The 19,163-nt window shown below is 30.5% G+C and overlaps 2 protein-coding genes and 1 pseudogene across 3 annotated transcripts; all 3 read right to left on the bottom strand.

The window, feature by feature from the left end:
• Window positions 1-288: 288 nt before the first annotated feature.
• Window positions 289-4,547, bottom strand: LOC146885905 (uncharacterized). The gene is made up of 2 exons (XM_085674517.1): window positions 3,554-4,547; window positions 289-356 (listed from the first exon to the last, which is right to left on the bottom strand). The coding sequence occupies exons 1-2, from the start codon at window positions 4,545-4,547 to the stop codon at window positions 289-291; spliced, it is 1,062 nt and encodes a 353-aa protein (XP_085530643.1).
• A 2,421-nt stretch (window positions 4,548-6,968) lies between these two features.
• Window positions 6,969-13,238, bottom strand: LOC114188164 (wall-associated receptor kinase-like 1; annotated as a pseudogene). The gene is made up of 3 exons (XR_014995460.1): window positions 12,176-13,238; window positions 11,593-11,649; window positions 6,969-8,164 (listed from the first exon to the last, which is right to left on the bottom strand). The product of XR_014995460.1 is annotated as a wall-associated receptor kinase-like 1 (transcript).
• Window positions 13,239-15,911: 2,673 nt separating this feature from the next.
• LOC114188165 (wall-associated receptor kinase-like 9) lies at window positions 15,912-18,372 on the bottom strand. The gene is made up of 3 exons (XM_085675130.1): window positions 17,830-18,372; window positions 17,180-17,522; window positions 15,912-17,136 (listed from the first exon to the last, which is right to left on the bottom strand). Exons 1-3 carry the CDS (start codon window positions 18,370-18,372, stop codon window positions 16,040-16,042), a joined length of 1,983 nt encoding a protein of 660 aa, XP_085531256.1. The 3' UTR covers window positions 15,912-16,039.
• Between the last annotated feature and the right edge of the window lie 791 nt (window positions 18,373-19,163).

Here is a 19,163-nt window from a genome sequence, read left to right as displayed (position 1 = left end):
AGTACTATCGACACATTTTTTTTTTTTTTTTTTTTTTTTTATATATATATATATATCATATGTTCAAAATTTATTATACTAGTCGCAATACCTAAAAAAATAATGTATCATAAAATTTTAGGTATTGATATATTGAAAACACCGGGGTACAAATTTTGAGATGTTACAATTCTCCCCTACTAAAAGAAATTTCGTCCTCGAAATTATTTATTTATTTATTTTTGAAATAAATAAGGGTAAAGGTTGGTTATTTTTTCTTCTAATTCCCATGTAATATCTCCATTAGCTTCATTCCACATGACCTTCACTAGAGGGATTCGTCTGCCTCTCAATTCTTTGATCTTCTTGTCCATAATCTGTACAGGCATTGCGTCAAACGTAAGGTTATTCTTTAATTGTACTGTATCAGGTCTTATCACATGAGTTGGATCAGAAATATATTTTCTTAATTGAGACACATGAAAGACATTATGGAGATTGGAAAGGAATGGAGGTAAGCAAATTTGATATGCAACAAGACCTATTTTTTTAAGAATTTGGTAAGGGCCAATAAACCGGGGAGTGAGTTTCTTTGATTTCATCACTCTACCAATTCCAGTGGTTGGTGTTACTTTCAAGAATACATGATCACCTTCTTGAAATTCAAGAGGTCGTCTTTTCTTGTCAGCATAACTTTTTTGTCTACTCTGAGTTGTTCTCAATTTTTCCCTAATCATTTTGATTTTCTCGGTTGTATGTTGAATCATGTCAGGACCCAACACTGAATTTTCACCGGTCTCAAACCAACACAAAGGTGTTCTACATTTCCTTCCATATAATGCCTCATAGGGTGCCATACCTATGCTAGAATGGAAACTGTTGTTATAGGTGAACTCAATCAAAGGCAGGTATCGATCCCAACTATCAGAATTTTCTAACACACAAGCTCTCAGTAAATCTTCCAAAGATTGAATGGTTCGTTCGGATTGTCCATCAGTTTGGGGATGATAAGCTGAGCTAAGGTGAAGCTTGGTACCTAAGGCTTGATGTAAACTTCTCCAAAATTTTGAAGTGAATCTAGGGTCCCTATCAGATATAATACTTATTGGAACTCCATGTAACCTGACAATTTCTCTTATGTATAAATCAGTCAATTTTTCCAACGAATACCTAATGTTAATGGGTAAGAAATGAGCAGACTTTGTTAACCTATCCACGATAACCCATATGGAATCAAATTTTTGAACGGTTCGTGGGAGACCAACTACAAAATCCATTGCTATACTATCCCATTTCCATTCAGGTATATCTAAGGATTGTAGCATTCCCGCTGGCTTTTGGTGTTCTATTTTAGCTTTTTGACAAACTAGACATTTTGCTACATATTGCGCCACTTCCTTTTTCATTTTGGGCCACCAAAACATTTTCTTGAGATCTTGATACATTTTTGTTGTGCCCGGATGTATGCTTAATTTGCTTTTATGTGCTTCTTCTAGAATCATTTCCTTAATTTCCTCATTATTAGGTACACACATCCTGTCCTTAAATCTTAAAGTTCCGGTTTTATCTATGCCAAAATTCTCCCCACCCCTTTGACCTATCAATTTCTTTTTCTTATTAATTAACTCATCACTTTCTTGTGCCTCATGGATTTGCTTTTGTAAATTGTTAATGATCTGAATAGAGTTTAATTGCATTTTATCCTGGCTTAGGGTGACCGACAAATTCATGTCTCTAAATTTTTCTAACAAATTCATTTCATGAATCATTAGTGAAGAGACATGTAAAGATTTTCTGCTCAACGCGTCTGCCACTACATTTGCCTTACCTGGGTGGTACTGTAATTCAAAATCATAATCTTTCAGAAATTCCATCCATCTTCTTTGTCTCATATTTAATTCTTTTTGATCAAACAAGTATTTGAGACTCTTATGATCACTAAAAATTTCAAACTTTCCACCATAAACATAATGTCTCCATATCTTAAGTGCAAAAACAATGGCAGCTAGTTCTAGATCATGGGTTGGGTAATTTTTTTCATGTGTTTTCAGTTGTCTGGAACTATATGCCACTACCCTTCTATCTTGCATAAGAACACAACCTAATCCCATTTTGGAAGCATCACAAAATATAACAAAGTGTCCATTAGGATTGGGTAATGCTAAAACAGGAGAAGTGGTTAATCTTTTCTTGAGTTCTTGAAAACTATTTTCACATTTTTCTGTCCACACAAAAGCTTGGCCCTTTTTGGTGAGTTGGGTTAAAGGTAAAGCTATTTTAGAAAATCCCTCAATGAATCTTCTATAATATCCTGCCAAACCGAGAAAACTGCGAATCTCAGTCACTGTTTTTGGTGGTTCCCATTGTAAAACTGCTTCTACTTTGGTCGGATCCACTGACACTCCGTTATTGGAAATCACATGTCCTAAGAATTTTACTTCCTCTAACCAGAAGTCACACTTAGACAATTTAGCATACAATTTCTTTTCTTTCAAGATTTGCAAGACAATTCGAAGATGTTCCTCATGTTCCTCAAGAGTCTTAGAGTAAATAAGAATGTCATCTATAAAAACAACCACAAATTGATCCAAGAATGGATGAAAGATCCTATTCATGTAATCCATGAATATTGCAGGAGCATTGGTCACACCAAAAGGCATCACTTGATATTCATAATGACCATACCTAGTTCTGAATGCAGTTTTTTGTATGTCTTCTGCTTTTACTCTAATCTGATGATATCCGAACCTTAAATCTATCTTAGAAAATACAGAGGCTCCTCTCAATTGGTCCATCAAGTCATCTATTCTAGGAAGAGGGTATTTATTCTTTATGGTGAATTTATTTAATTGACGGTAATCTACGCACAACCTAAAACTTCCATCTTTCTTTTTAACTAACAAAACAGGGGCTCCCCAAGGTGACACACTAGGACGAATGAACTGTTTCTCAAGTAACTCTTCTAATTGTTTTTTCAATTCTGCTAATTCAGAGGGTGACATCCTATATGGTGCCATAGAGATTGGTCCAACTCCAGGCATCAGATCTATGGAAAATTCAATTTCTCTGTTAGGTGGTAAACCAGGAATATCATTGGGAAAGACTTCAGGAAAATTTTGAACAACTGCTATATTTTTCAACTCAAGTTCCTCTTTTATTTCCATAGAAGATAATAACAAGTACCCTTGAATTTCATTCCTTAAAGGCTCACTTTTTGAATTGGTAGGTGATTTTAGAAGATTCTCAGAGTTTGGAAATATCACTGATTTCTTAGCACAATCCAAAAGGACTTGATTGGAAGATAACCAGTCCATACCTAAGATTACATCTAATTGAGATAAAGGTAGACATATTAAATTTACAAGGAATTTTGTATTCTCTATGAACAGTGGACAGTCTAAACAAACTCTATTGGTTATTACTGAGTCATTTGTGGGAGTTGAAACAACCAAACTAGTTTTTAGAAAAGAGGTTGACATATTAAGATGTTGAACACAATGATTGGAAATGAATGAGTGAGTTGCACCTGAGTCATACAGTACATTTAAAGTTTTTCCTTTAATAAAACACATACCTTGAATTAGATCATGGTTTTTAGCAGCTTCAGCTCCAGTCATGGTGTACACTCTTCCTGTTGTGGTAGGCCTTGTCTTGGTTGCAGTTGGATTGAAATGTGGCTTCTGTTGTCCACACTCAGAGAATATGTGACCAGGTTTCCCACACTTGAAACAGACTGGTCCTTTAAGGTGACAATCTTTAGCATGATGACCTTGTCCGCATTTAAAGCATCTGATATGATCATATACAGGTCTACTAGAATTTCCTGATGAAGATTGGTTGGATTGGGTCCTCCATTGTGGGCGATTGTAAGGTTTTCCCTCATTGCGTTTATTTTTATTTGTCTGGGGTCCAAAATACTTTGGTTTGATATTTTGGTTGTTCTCAAAATCTTCCAAAAATCTACACTTGTGAATAAGCATAGGAAAATCAGCAATTTCTAATATCCCTACTGCTTTTCTCAACTCATCTCTAAGTCCATTTTCAAATTTTATACATTTCATCCTTTCCTCTGGGTGATAAAAGAAAGTAGAGTATTTTCCTAATTCTTCAAACTTGGAAGCATATTCCCCTACAGTCATACTTCCTTGCTTCAACTGCATGAACTCTATTTCTTTTGCTCTCCTCACATCATTAGGGAAATATTTTTCTAAAAACCTTGTTCTAAATATATCCCAGGTAATAATTATTCTTCCTCCTTCAAGTAATCTCCTGGTACCATCCCACCAATATTCGGCTTCTCCTATTAACATAAATACAGCATAATTCACCTTTTGGTTGTCAGCACAGTTCATGACTCGAAATATTTTCTCCATTTCTTTAATCCAAAATTCAGCCTTTTCTGGATCATATCCTCCAGAGAATTGTGGGGGTTTGTTTCTCCTAAATTCAGCTAATCCTTGTGATTCAGGGTTTCCTTCAGGTCTTTGATTCCTTATTAGAGCAGCAGCCATGTCTCGGATAGCTTGCATTGCTTCAGTTAATTCATTGTTTCTTCTAATGTTTGCCATCTGGAACTGTATGAGTTAGAAAGAAAAATATATATAATGAGCACATTACACAGATCTCGCATGAAACGTCGCTCTGATACCATCTAATGTGACGATAAAAAAAAATTTTATTCTATTTATTTATTTATTATAGTATACTTATAAATATTTAGAGGCAATAATTTATACACTAATATATCATTATATTTAAAATATTCACATTTACATATATATTTAAAATGTTATATACTTCCTATATCCACATTGTTTAGTACATTTTATATTTCCTACACTAGAAGAGGAAGAAGGATTATTTATTTACAGCTTCCCCCTCATATACGGTTTATCAAACAGGTGGAGGGAAAAGGTTATGGATAGGATTCACTTGGACTGTTGGGGGTAAATAAAAAGTAACTCCGATTTGTCCCTCGATAACAATCGGTGCATTCGGAGCAGAGAGAAAAGTAATGGTAGAGTTTCCCGTTCCCTGAAATGTTACAGAATTATTCACTACATTGGTTTGCCATGCATTTCCCGGAAAAACAGCCACAATGTCGGCGAAGAAGGGATCAGGCGTGTTCGGAGCAGCCATCTATGATAAGGTTATAAAATTTGTTTTTCGTACACAATCGAAAGAAATAGGGAAGTGAGACAAATATCACAAAAAAAAAATAACATATCATAATAAAATAAAATGAAATGAAAATCCTTCCAATTTCATAAAACGGGATCTTTATTATACTTTTATAACGATATTGATTAATTTTGTAGTGACTAGTCAGGATAAATGAGCTCATGGCCAACAAAGTAACTCAAGAACATCTCATCTTGAGTAATACTAACTCGTTTAAATCCCCAAGGTCATACCTCCAACTACAATAATCAAATCTTCATTTATCGTAAAATTTATTTCAATATTAACCATTTAATTATTTAATTAAATAAACACGATCGATGTATAATTAAAAAGAAAAATAATATATATAAATAATTGAAGGGGACCAGTATATAACTGGAGATATAAATAAGTAAATGGAAGTAAATATAAATAGGATCAGTACTCAATTAGAGATGAATATAAATAAATAAATAGGAATGGAAACTAAATATAAACTAGAATGAGGTTAGGGACACCTCACTTAAGGTAAATATAGAGATAAAAATAATTATGAACAGATAAAAAAAATAATTAAAGTAAAAATAAAATGATAAATATCTCCTTCCCTTACCTTAATTACTATGGAAAACACACAAAGGTTGTATGGAGACTGTGATAAAAAGTTTCTTCGTTGTTGTAATCTCTCTCTCTCTCTTTCAATGGATCCACACAAAAGCTTCTCTCTGTTTTTTTTTTTTTCTTCCAGCTCTTACGCTCTCTATTTCTCTTACCCCACCCCTATTTATATTATATTAGGTAATCATTACTTCTAGTTTGATTTTTAATTAAATTGGTTCCTATACTATTCTGATTTCGTTAGCTCTCAACATTTAGTCCGAGATTTTTTTACAGTGAAAGGATAAAAGATAGAAACAGATATGCTAACATTTAATGCTTCTGATCCCTTCCATTTATATACATATATATATATTCTTTTCTTTAGATTCTTATTAGATACGATAACGTTGTCATTCATTTCACTAACTTTATTTGATTGGGACCCGCCTTTCATTTATTCAAACTTTTGTATATATACATTCAGATGTTGATTATTATCAAACGTATATTCATACTTTATGGTATTATTAGTTTCAATAATATATAGAGTATTCAACTATCATGTAATTTGTTGGTAAAGAATTATTACCTATCAGTACCATTTATTTTGTAAATTTACAGCTAGCATATATTATAAGTACTATCGACACATTTTTTTTTTTTTTTTTTTTTTTTTTTATATATATATATATATCATATGTTCAAAATTTATTATACTAGTCGCAATACCTAAAAAAATAATGTATCATAAAATTTTAGGTATTGATATATTGAAAACACCGGGGTACAAATTTTGAGATGTTACATTGATTGGGATAGAGATTATCGATTAGATTTTGTTAAAAAAACTATTATTTGATGTATTCTGTTGTAATAGTAAATGTCTTTATTCATGATATAAATAAATATATGAATTATTATAATTTTTTAATATTTTATCTATTATATATCAAATAGATTATACTCTGTAAATCATTTTATTATTTTGTCATTTTATATTTTATAACTATTTTTTATAATAAAAACAATATTTACATATATTATGTATGTAATTTTAAATGTAAAAAAATATATATTACATACAAAACATTATAATACATACAAAAATATATGTTACATACACAATTTTATAGTACAAACAAAACCTTAAAATTAGGAGTGTGTTTTTTTTTTTCTGTTCTGTTTTTCGGTACTTTACTTAACACAAAAATAAGAATACTTACCGATCATATGGTAACAATGTGAACATCTTTCAAGATTGTTGTTCTCTAACTTAGATCAAAAGTTGACATTATTTCTGATATAATAGAATTATCATCCCAAGATTGATAGTCTTCGCTTCTAACAAACTCATTATGTAAGTCTTGTGCATTAGACTCCTTTACCAATTTTCGAATACCCTCTAATTCCAAGGTGATTTCTCTCATAGTTGGTCGCCTCTTTCCATTCAGCTTTAAACATTGACTTGCAAGCCTGACAACTTTCATGATATGATCTTTCTCCCCTTCCTTCATCACTCTTTCATCAATAATATCAAACACACAATTTTCCTCCACACACATGATGAAATATGAAGCTAAACTTTTGGCTTCCTCTTGACTTAGGAGGGTTATTGGCTTTTGCCCAGTTAAAAGTTCAACAAGAACAACTCCAAAGCTGTAGACATCACTTTTTTCTGTGAATTGACTAGTTTGAAAAAATTCAGGGTCCAAGTATCCAAATGTTCCTTGAACTACTGTAGTAAGATGAGTAACATCAATAGAAATCATTCTTGATGTACCAAAGTCTGCTACTTTTGCCCTATACTTTTCATCCAATAGTATATTTGTTGACTTGATATCTTTATGATAAATAGGCTGAGAAGCAGCAGAGTGCAAGTAAAACAAGGCTCCTGCAACTTCAGTGGCAATTCTCAAACGCATCTCCCATGTCATTGGCAGATCCTCATTTTGTTGATGCAAGTACTCAAAAAGATTACCATTAGGAATGAATTCATAGACAAGCAAAGGAATTTTAGTCTCCAAACAACTTCCTAACAACTTAACCACGTTCCTGTGGTTAATTTGTGAAAGGATGACGAATTCATTAATAAATTCTTCAATCTTTCCTTGGACCTTAAATTTTTTCACTGCAATAATCGTTCCATCTATTAACATGCCTTTATAAACAGTAGCTTGACCGCCTTTTCCAAGTACTCTATTTGCATTGAAGTTATCAGTGGCCTTCTGCAATTCTTTTAAGCTGAAGAGTTTAACTTTATCCACATTTATTTCACCAGAGGACAATCTTTGTTGTAACAATAATCCACCATTTTTTTTGAAGAATTTTTCTCTCCATTTCTTCACTATGGTTTTTTTTGTAACCTTGAACACCCGCCATAAAATCAGAAGTAAAATGATAGATCCAAAGCTTATAGAAATTCCTACATATTTTAAAACATCAATACTTTAAAATAAGTATTCAAACATTTATAAAGCCTATCAATTAAGATTAAACTAACACACGGAAAAATCTTATAGTCTTTCATTCATATATATAAATGAATCTATGCAACTCAAACTATTTTAACATTTAAAAATAATAACTAGAATGTATGATATGCAATTGTTGTAATAATTGTAACATGTAATGTTTGTTTGAAACCATGATTTTGTACTATTTTTTATGTTTAAGCAATTGTTTAATCGTTTGTTGATGATACAAGGAGTAGCAAACTTCCTTGTTGGGGTAAAAATTCATGTTTCCTCCCTGGAAGGTTTGTCTCGAGCCAATTTATGTTCAAGTAAAGTCTTATTTGTTGAAGCGAAAAATATTTCAATGCAAAATGTCCCAAAGTGGTGAAGTTTTCGCTCATGCGAAGTATTTTTGCTGTGAAAATGTGATGGTGATAATGTGACCTGAGGTGGTGAGTGCAAGCGAGAGTGTTAGCCATATAACTTTCCCTTAGACAAAATCAAGCGAGAGTTTTTTTTTTTTTATTTTTTTAGCCAAAATAAAGTAAAAAAACAATCTTGAGTCTATTTCCACTCAAGTAAGAATCTTTTTCTCAAATGAAAGTTAATCCATTTTTGTTGAGTGTTTCTAACTTCTATCAAAATGAAATTGAAATGTTATTAGATAATTATGTACTTATACTTTAAGGTAAGCTATGTGAGGTAGAAAATAGAGCGAAGAATTAATGACCATAATCTACTGCTTGTGTTTGAGGTTGGGTAGAATCAAGGATTATTGCATGTAACTTGTGATTTATTGATGACATATATAATACTCAATGAGGAAGAAATTATTTTTGTATTTGACAATATATATATATATATATATATATATATATATATATATATATATATATATATATATATGGGTTAAATATGTTTTTTGTCCCTTAAGTTTAAGTGAAGTTTGAAATTAGTCTATCTTCGAAATTTTTGATCAATTTAGTCCTTCATCTTTAGATATGTGTGAATTTAGTCGTTTTAACCAGATTTTGTTTAGTTTATCTAACAATTTAAGCGCATTTTATGATAATATTTGAATTATTTACATCGTTTGACCCATTTTTGCTTCAATGCTAATTCAAATATTATCATAAAACGCGTTCAAACTTTAAATAAACTTAACAAAATTTGATTAAAAGGACTAAATCCACACATTTATAAAGATAAAGGACTAAATTGGTCAAAAGTTTCGATGAGAAACTAATTCCAAATTTCACTAAAACTTGAGGGACCAAAAACATATTTAACCCTATATATATATATATATATATATATATATATATATGTATATATATATACGTATATATATATATATATATATATATATATATATATATACATATATACATATATATATATATATATATATATATGTATATGTATATATACATATATATACATATATATACATATATATATATATATATGTATATACATATATATATATATATATGCATATATATATGTATATACATATATATATATATCAAATGCAAATTATTATAATATATTGTATATAATAAGAGTTAGAGTTATCAAAATAAATTAAATCTGTGAGTCTGGTCATTAAAAATTAGATTCACCCAAGTTGAATCCATGGTGAGCCGAGTTGGTAAGTTAACATAAACATAAAAAAGAAAAGAACACATATCTCTCTTAATTGACTTCATTTTCCTACACTTACCTTTGCACTTTCCGCACCTCCAGGGGCGGATGTTTATTGGTGCAAGGAGGGGCCATGGCCCTCCCTAAAATTTGATTTTTTTTAATTATATATATATATATATATATATATATATATATATATTAAAATTTTATTGAATTTTTTAAATTTTATGTAATATATTTTAGGAATTAATAAAAATTAAATGGTGTATTTTTTATTTCTTTTATAAAGCACAATATTTAATGTTAATAGATAATAAAGAATGAAAATATTTATGCTTAATTTCTCGTTTGATTCCTGTTTTTGTCAAAAAATTGACACTGAGATTATATTAATCATATCAACAAAGCAAATCATTCATATTAAGAGTTCCAATTTTAATGAAAGAATCATCTACTCGTTTCAAGAAATTTAAGTAAAATACCAAATTGCATTAATTTTTAAAAAATTTGGGACCAAATTGAGACTAAAAGAATTGGAGGACCAACTTAACATTGTTAAAGGGAAACATAAATCAAAAGAGTACTTAAACCAAATATTTATTAATATAATTTTTATTTTCCTTCTTATTTTCTTTTTAGTTTTTTCACAAATTGTAATAATCTCTCATCTCATATATTTTCTTTTTGTATTTTAAGAAAAAAAAGTTAGACACAAAATTATTTTTGCTTTCATTTCTCATTTATCATCTTCCTTTCTTGTCTTACTTGATAATGAAAACATTATTTTTTTTATCTCATCAGCTTTTTGCTTAATCATTTTTTATGAATATAAAAAAAATGTATCATGTATTTTTTCATAATTGATTTTTAATTGTGACTTAACTATAATATATTTTTCTTTTAATAATTATGTACCTCAATTTTTTATTAAATTATGATAAATTATTTTTTAATATTATGTACAAAAAATATATATTGATAAAGAATAAAAGAATAAATTCATTATTAAAAAGTGATAAAAAAAGGAAAATATTGATGTAAACAAAATATATTATACTTCTTCACATATTTTGAAACATTATAGTCAAATTGTTCAGTACAGAAGCAATTTTTTAGAGCAATATACTAATGAAGAAATATAATGATCTCAAAATTATATTACTTTGGCACCTCCAACATTTTTAGTCAAGATCCGCCACTGCGCACCTCCCATAAATTCTAATATCACATCATCTTACCCATGATTTTTTAAATTATTTAGAATTTAATTAAAATTATGAATTAGTTTTTGGGATGAATAATTTATTTGATGTCTAAAATAAAAAAAAAATAGGCTTTGACTTTTTAAATTTTAATTACATATTAAAAATAATGTTTGATTAAAGAAGAAAAAAAATTATAATTTTTTTTAATTAAGTGAATCATTCCGTTAACCCATCCATCTATAGTGAATTAAATCATACTCAAACTTTTTGAGCTCGGCAATAACTACGTCCGGATTAGATTTGACTCACGTGTCAAAATATTAATAATAGAGAATACTCGTATTATTTTTTATTTTTTAACATAAAATCTTTGTTTCTATTTTTTTATCATATATATCTTTTCAAACATATTCTATCACTCTCTTTTTTTTTCTTTCACTTATGTACCAAACCCATCATTATTATAAATGTAAAGATAATCAATATTCCTAATTAAGAAAAGAATCATATAAATTATAAACAACTTCATACTTCATACATACCTTTTATGACGGATATTGTTAGGTGACTTGGCGAATTCTGGTAGACCGAATAATCGGCTGAAATGTGAAAAATAAAGTTTAAAATAATTATATAATGTTATTCAGTAAAAAATGTAAGAAATAGAATAAAAATGAAAAGAAAAAAGAAAGAAAACGAGTTGTAACTTTTTGAATTAACTACAGCATGATTATATATTACTTAAAAAAGAAAATGGCTGGTTCGTTTTCTTATAACTTTTTTAGAATATATGGATAGTCTCAGATATTTTAACTATGATATTCTCAATTTTAAATAAATATTAACTTTTTATTCTCAAAATGTCTTTAATTTAAATAAGATAGTAAATTTTATATAAATATGTCGGAACCAGGAAATATATATAAAGAAAATTAAGATTGTTTTAGTAATCTTATATATTTTTTTAAAATTATTGTTTTCATTTTGGCTTTTAAGCATGTAAAAGAAAATTAGAGCCTTAGAGGCCTAGTGGTTTATGATACAAAAAAGAAACTTTTTAACTAGTAAAGTAATAAGTATAATAATAATAATAATAATTAAGTAGGGTTGAAATTATATATTTACCCGAACAACCTCCCTCAAGGTAGGGGTTGGAACCGAAACCGGAACCGCCTAAGCAGGAACATCTCTGACCTGAGCGTTTATACCGTGAAGAAGTAACATTAGTGTCATAACACTGAGAAAGTGTTGGGAGATTAAGGTTCATATTGTTCACAATCTCCCATTCAAGCACCACAGGGACCACATCTAAATTCTTCATCTCACCATCCACAGGAAAATAGTAGCTTTTGGGAGCATAGTAAGGATAGCTTAGGTAGTCGAATGAGTTCAGATTTTGCTGTATAACCATGGCGTAACTGCACTCACCATCCGTTACATTCTCCTTCAAACCTTTTACTTGGGTGCTGTATTCCTTAAGATACGGTGGCAGGGAATTCTGACAGCAGTTCTTCCCATTACAATCACTGTTTTTAAGCTCCATTTTTCCAATATCATCCACCTTCAAGTCCTCGTCGCAGATCGACACACAACCACTACTTTCTGTCCCATTTACCTGCAAAAAAACAATAATATTGCAACCTGCGGCAACAAATTTGTTGTGTTCCTGCGAATACACAAAAGGGCTTCCTTCCAACGACTGGTTCACCGCCGGAGAATGTTTGGTTCCGCAGTTATTACGGTTAATGGGATTGTTGATAGTAACCGTGCCTCCTTCCACATCAATGGATGTTACTTCCACTCTTATTGACTTGAGGTAAGGTGTTTGATATGTGGAACTGTTTCTGCATTCTATTTCAAACCATTTCCCTGCGTAACATTCTGAACTCTTCATTCCAAAGGGAAAGGGAATTTGAAGATCTCCACACTGCGAATCACAGCCAGGCTTTGCTACATGTAGGTCACCTTGTGCAGATACCTCTACATGTATAAACCATACTATCAAAATCATGAAATGGTTTACCAATTTCAGAATCACCATTTTTTGTTGGCTGGTTCAAGATTCAAGAGGGGTGTGTGCAGGCCTCCAACTTCTTCCGAGACGAGTCTTTATGTTACTATGATCTTCACGTCATTGCCTGATTATTAACCAATAATTTGGTTGTTTCTTCTTAATGATTTTGACAGCTAAGCTATTTATATCAGATTGTGAATGTTGTTCCAAGTGCTAACGAACATCAGAATAGAACAAACTAATCTATCAATAACGTTGTTCCAAGAGTACAAATAAAAAACAAAATCATCTTTCTGTAGTCTTTCAAAAGATGCGAAGGATCTTATCGTTAATGATTTAAAAACAACATAACTTTGTTCTTTTGCATTCTAGTCTATCTGAAGTCGTGCTTGGAAAATAATCATACACGTTAATTTACTCTAAAAATCCTATATTCAAAGCGAAAATGGTGTTCCTGACTTTTGCTTTGATTGAGTAGATAAACTCTGAAAGAGTCAAAACTGTCACTTTATATCGCAGCTTCCAGGAAATATTCTTTGACTTTTTCAAAGTGGAGTAAATACAAAAATATTGAATTATGTGAAATATTAAGTCAGAGAAGTAAATGGAAGAGAAGGTACATCAATAATTTAGAGTTTTTTTAGCTGATTATATGTACATATTTTTTGAGGTTTACAAGAGAAATTTAACAAAAACTATATTTTTTTTTGAAAATAATCAATAACTCACACTAAATCACGTCAAAGTGTAAAATTTAAAAATTAAGAAATAGAATTATAGTATAATTTTCCTATTTTGGATGCACCATACAGCAAAAACAATACTCTCTCTCCTTAATGTTTTTGTGATTTCTTTAAATTTCGATTGAAATCAAAATAAAAACACTCTTATTTTGGATTGAACTATCACACGTTTTTTAAAAATTTAAATTAAATAATAGAATTCTTATTAAACATATTGACTTATGGACTTAAAAATTTTGGAATTAAAAGATTGATCCAATCTGCTTAACAAACCCAAAAAAACTCAAGATATGCACATGTATACTTGAACAAAATGAATTAAATCAAGTTTATTAATTCAACTAAAAACACAAAAACAAGAAAGACCAAGAAGCTAGATAATGCACTGAACAAATTTAAATTGAGCATAGAAAAGAAAAGAGAGATTGCACACTGAGTTTAATATTGGTTCACTTTTCCACAAAATTACATCTAGTTACCTAACCACAACAACAAAGCTTGTACTAAATAAAAATGTTTTAAATCACACAACAAAAATATACAAGAACACAAATCTTGCACCTATAAGATAAGTTGTTAACAAAAGTAACACCCTACTAAGTTGTCACTAGAAATAGCAAAACACCAATATCACTTTATCATTCACTAGTGTAGGAAAAAGTTGACACCGCATTATTTTAGACATTATACTTCAATTTCACAAACGAAACATATCTAGACGATGTAAAATAGGAGAGACTTTTAACTTTGAATTTGAATTGAAGCCTAAACTTTCATATTAGGCTTTGATTATCGAAAAAATTGAAGCATAAAACAATTAAGAAATTATATAAAAAAATAGAGGAAATGACTATAGTTTTGTTAATAATTGAAGCCTAATCCCTTTCTGATTTTAAAAATAATTTAAATTTAAAAAGATTAGGCTTTGTTACGTAAATACCTGAAACCTAATCCTCTTAAATTTAAATTATTTTTAAAATCAGAAAGGGATTAGACTTTGATTATTATTAGAAAGAACCTAAGTCTATTTCCTTATTTAAGCTTCAGTTTTGGTAATAACCAAAGTCTAATGTAAACTTCTTCTTTTTAAAATAATATTTTTCTTTTCCTTTTTGCTTACATATCAATCTTGCCTACAGAAAGAAAACAACCATAACTAACACACATAATCTATATACAATAATATATAAATGACAATTTTATATCATTGCACTTTAAATAATTTACAGGTAAATGTTTCGCATACTATTATACATTTCTATTATATATTTTGCACAAGTTTTTCTTACATATTGTATGGACTTGTTGTGTATTGATGTTGTTGAATCTATGTACAAAAATCAATAATTTCAATTATTATAAAAAAAAAGCATGTTATTCTATAGATTTCAATTTTCAAGAGAATCGAAACCTAAATGTTCACAATAATTTCAAAAGTGTCATCACATGTTTTGAAACTTTGCTTTTCTTAAACTCGAGACATGTTAAGCAAAGTCAAAAGTCAAATAGACTTTTTGTACCGGTGATTTCAATACTCAATGGCACAATTTCAGGTGAAGAAATGTTGAGTTTCTCCTATCACAGTAGTTTGATCTTCAAAAGCACTTTAATAATGCTCCAAGAAACTTGTCTTAGCTCAAATATATATTTCATTACAAAATGAAAAGACTTCAGAAGAATTTTGCTCAAAAACTTTGAAAAGAGTCAACATAAGAGAGTTATATAACTTTTAAATTGGTTGTTTTAATGGATTAAAATTTTATTGTGATACGTTAATTTTACTTATTCGTAAAATTAATAAATTAAAATTATGTTTTAATAAATTAAAATAGAGTAATCTAAAAGCTTTTAAAGCACGTGAAAATTTAATTTATTGAAAACTGGTTTTAACATATTAAAAAAAAAATTCTAGAACTGACCATGTTTCTAAATAATCCTAATCAATTAAAACCAGATATGTAATCGACTAAATGTTCACTGTAAAACATATATGAAAATTTTAAAATATTAAAATCATTTTTTGATCAATTGAAATCTTCTTATTATCAATTTAAGCTCTAAAACAATTTCTAGTAACTTTCTAAAATTACTTATGAGATCAAACAACATAAAGATACAATTTAATCAAAAACATATTTATTTAAATACAAACATACTCTCTTAAGTATCTAAGTCATCAATATTCAAGGAGAAATGTCTTGATAAGGTTGGATTCATGAAGTCTTCATGTCTTCATCGAAGTTTTGTACAACACATAAACAACCTTAATAATCTCAACAAAATACCTTTTTTTTTGAATTTTCGAATACCTTCTAATTCTAATGTGATTTCCTTCATACTTGGTCGTCTTTTTCCATTCGGCTTTAAACATTTACTTGCAAGATTGATAACTTTTATGATGTGATCTTTCTCTCCTTCCTTCATCACTTCTTCATCAATAATATCAAACACGCAATTTTCCTCCACACACTCGATGAAATATGAAGCTAAGGTTTTGGGTTCCTCTGGACCAACAAAGATTATTGGCTTTTTTCCTGTTAAGAGTTCAATAAGAACTACTCCAAAACTATAAACATCACTTTTTTCTGTGAATTTACCAGTTTGAACAAATTCAGGATCGTAGTATCCACGTGTTCCTTTAACTACCGTAGAAAGGTGAGTATCATCGATGGAAATCATTCTTGACATTCCAAAGTCTGCTACTTTTGCCATATACTTTTCATCCAATAGTATATTTGATGACTTGATGTCTTTATGATAAATAGGTTGAGAAGCAGCTGAATGCAAGTAAAATAAAGCCCCTGCAACTTCAGTGGCAATTCTCAAACGCATCTCCCATGTGATTGGCATATCCTTGTTTTGTTGATGTAGGTACTCAAAAAGATTACCATTAGGAATGAATTCATACACAAGCATAGGAATTTCAGTCTCCAAACAACTTCCTAACAACTTGACCACGTTTCTGTGATTAATTTGTGAAAGAATGATAGACTCATTGATAAATTCTTCAATATTATTTTCTCGAACTTTAAATTTTTTCACTGCAATAATCGTTCCATCTTCCAATATACCTTTGTAAACAGTAGCTTGGCCTCCATTTCCAAGTACTCTATCTGTATTGAAATTATCAGTCGCCTTCTCCAATACCTTTAAGGAAAAGAGTTTATCTTTATCCACGTCAACTTTACTAGAAGACAATCTTTGTTGTAACAATAATTCTCCATTTCCTTTGAAGCAGTCTTCTTTGTATTTTTTCTTCATGACTGTTTTTTGAACTCTCCATAAAATAATAAAGAGTAAAATGATAAATCCAATGCTCGCAGAAATTCCTACATGTTTTAGCACGTAACAACATTAAAATTGTTGGAGTACCAATTTCCTTCTCCACTATGAGATTCTTGATTAGCATAGAATAAACGTTGCTCCTGATTATGTTCTTCAGCAAAGTTTGCTTGGTGCTTATTTTTATTACGACAATACTTCTCCACGTGACCAGGCTTCTTGCAATAATGACATATTGGCTTCCCACGATGCCAACAGTCTTTTTCTGCATGACTTGACTTATTGCAAATGCCACACGGAGGATATTTATCTTTCTTGCTTCCAGAGAAATTTCTAGAATCTTTGCTTCTAGAATATTCTTCAATATTTTTCTTTTCTCCTTCTTCTCTCCTTTTGGGTTGTAATTTGAGCTTTGATTGGAAGGCATTTTCCACTGAATTTGTATCAGCACGATTATTTAATCTTGCTTCGTGCGCTCCAAGGAGACCAACTAATTTACTTATCGATAGAGAAGATGGATCCGAGGAAGTTTCTATGGAAGCTACTATGGAATCATATTTTTCTGTGAGAGTGATAAGAATTTTTTCTACCACTCTTTTTTCCTTAATTTCTTTTCCATATAACTTCATTTTATTCACTATTTCTTTTATTCTTCCATAGTATTCTTCAATGGTCTCAGATTCCTTCATTCTGATGGTCTCAAATTCTCTTCTTAGATAGTGTAGTTTAACGGAGCATACCTGTTCATTGCCTTCAAATTCTTCTTCCAAAATATCCCATGCCCTTTTTGCAGTTTCTGCGTCCATGATCCTCCTGGCGATAGTTTCTCCCACAGCTTGTTGAAGAACAAACAATGCTTGGGCATCCTTTTGTTCAGAATCTTCTAGCTTTTTTCGTTTCTCCTCAGATAGAGTCTCAATATTATCTGGTTTTGTATAACCAGATTGAACAATATCCCACAATTTTTGTGAGATAAAATATGTCTTTAGTTTGAGTTTCCAGAGGTCAAAATTTTCACCGGTAAAAACTGGTAGGGGGACTGAAGAAAAGTGAACAATATTAGTTCCAGGTTTGAAGCTTATGGGAAAGCTTCTATTTCTCTTCTCCATTTTTACTTCACCAATTTCTATCCTTCTATTGTCATAAATTTTGCATGTATCTTTCTCAAAGTGAAGAGAATACCCATTCTCCATCATTTGGCCAATACTTAAAAGATTTTCTTTAAGATTGGGAACTAGTAAAACATCCTTGATGAATTTCGTACCTTTCTTTGTCTCCACCATGACAGTTCCTTTGCCTTGAGACTCCACTGTGGCGCCATTTCCAAGTCGAACTTTGACATTGACAGATTTATCAATGTCTTTGAAGATGCTTTGATCTTTGGACAGTGGATGCAGCAATCACATGGCCAAAGATCAAAGCATCTTCAAAGACATTGATAAATCTGTCAATGTCAAAGTTCGACTTGGAAATGGCGCCACAGTGGAGTCTCAAGGCAAAGGAACTGTCATGGTGGAGACAAAGAAAGGTACGAAATTCATCAAGGATGTTTTACTAGTTCCCAATCTTAAAGAAAATCTTTTAAGTATTGGCCAAATGATGGAGAATGGGTATTCTCTTCACTTTGAGAAAGATACATGCAAAATTTATGACAATAGAAGGATAGAAATTGGTGAAGTAAAAATGGAGAAGAGAAATAGAAGCTTTCCCATAAGCTTCAAACCTGGAACTAATATTGCCATGAAGGCGGAAGTTGATGACTCATGGCTTTGGCATAGGAGATTTGGCCACTTCAACACACATGCCTTAAAGCTTCTATATCAGAAAAACATGATGAGGGATCTTCCTTACTTGAAGGAGAATAATGAATCATGCGAAGGATGTCTTCTCGGCAAGCAACACCGATTACCATTCTCAACAGACAAAGCATGGAGAGCAAAAGACTTACTAGAATTAATCCACACCGATGTTTGTGGACCAATGAGGACGCCTTCACATCACAACAACAGGTACTTCATCCTCTTCATTGATGACTTTTCTAGAATGACATGGGTCTATTTCTTAAAGGCAAAGT

This window comes from Vigna unguiculata, chromosome 6 (genome assembly GCF_037176805.1).
Source record: "Vigna unguiculata cultivar grain cowpea cultivar isolate G323 ecotype 2 chromosome 6, ASM3717680v1, whole genome shotgun sequence".
NCBI classification, from domain to species: Eukaryota; Viridiplantae; Streptophyta; class Magnoliopsida; order Fabales; family Fabaceae; genus Vigna; species Vigna unguiculata.
The sequence above is the reverse complement of the archived record's forward strand: the minus strand, read 5'-3'. Positions and strand labels throughout refer to the sequence as shown.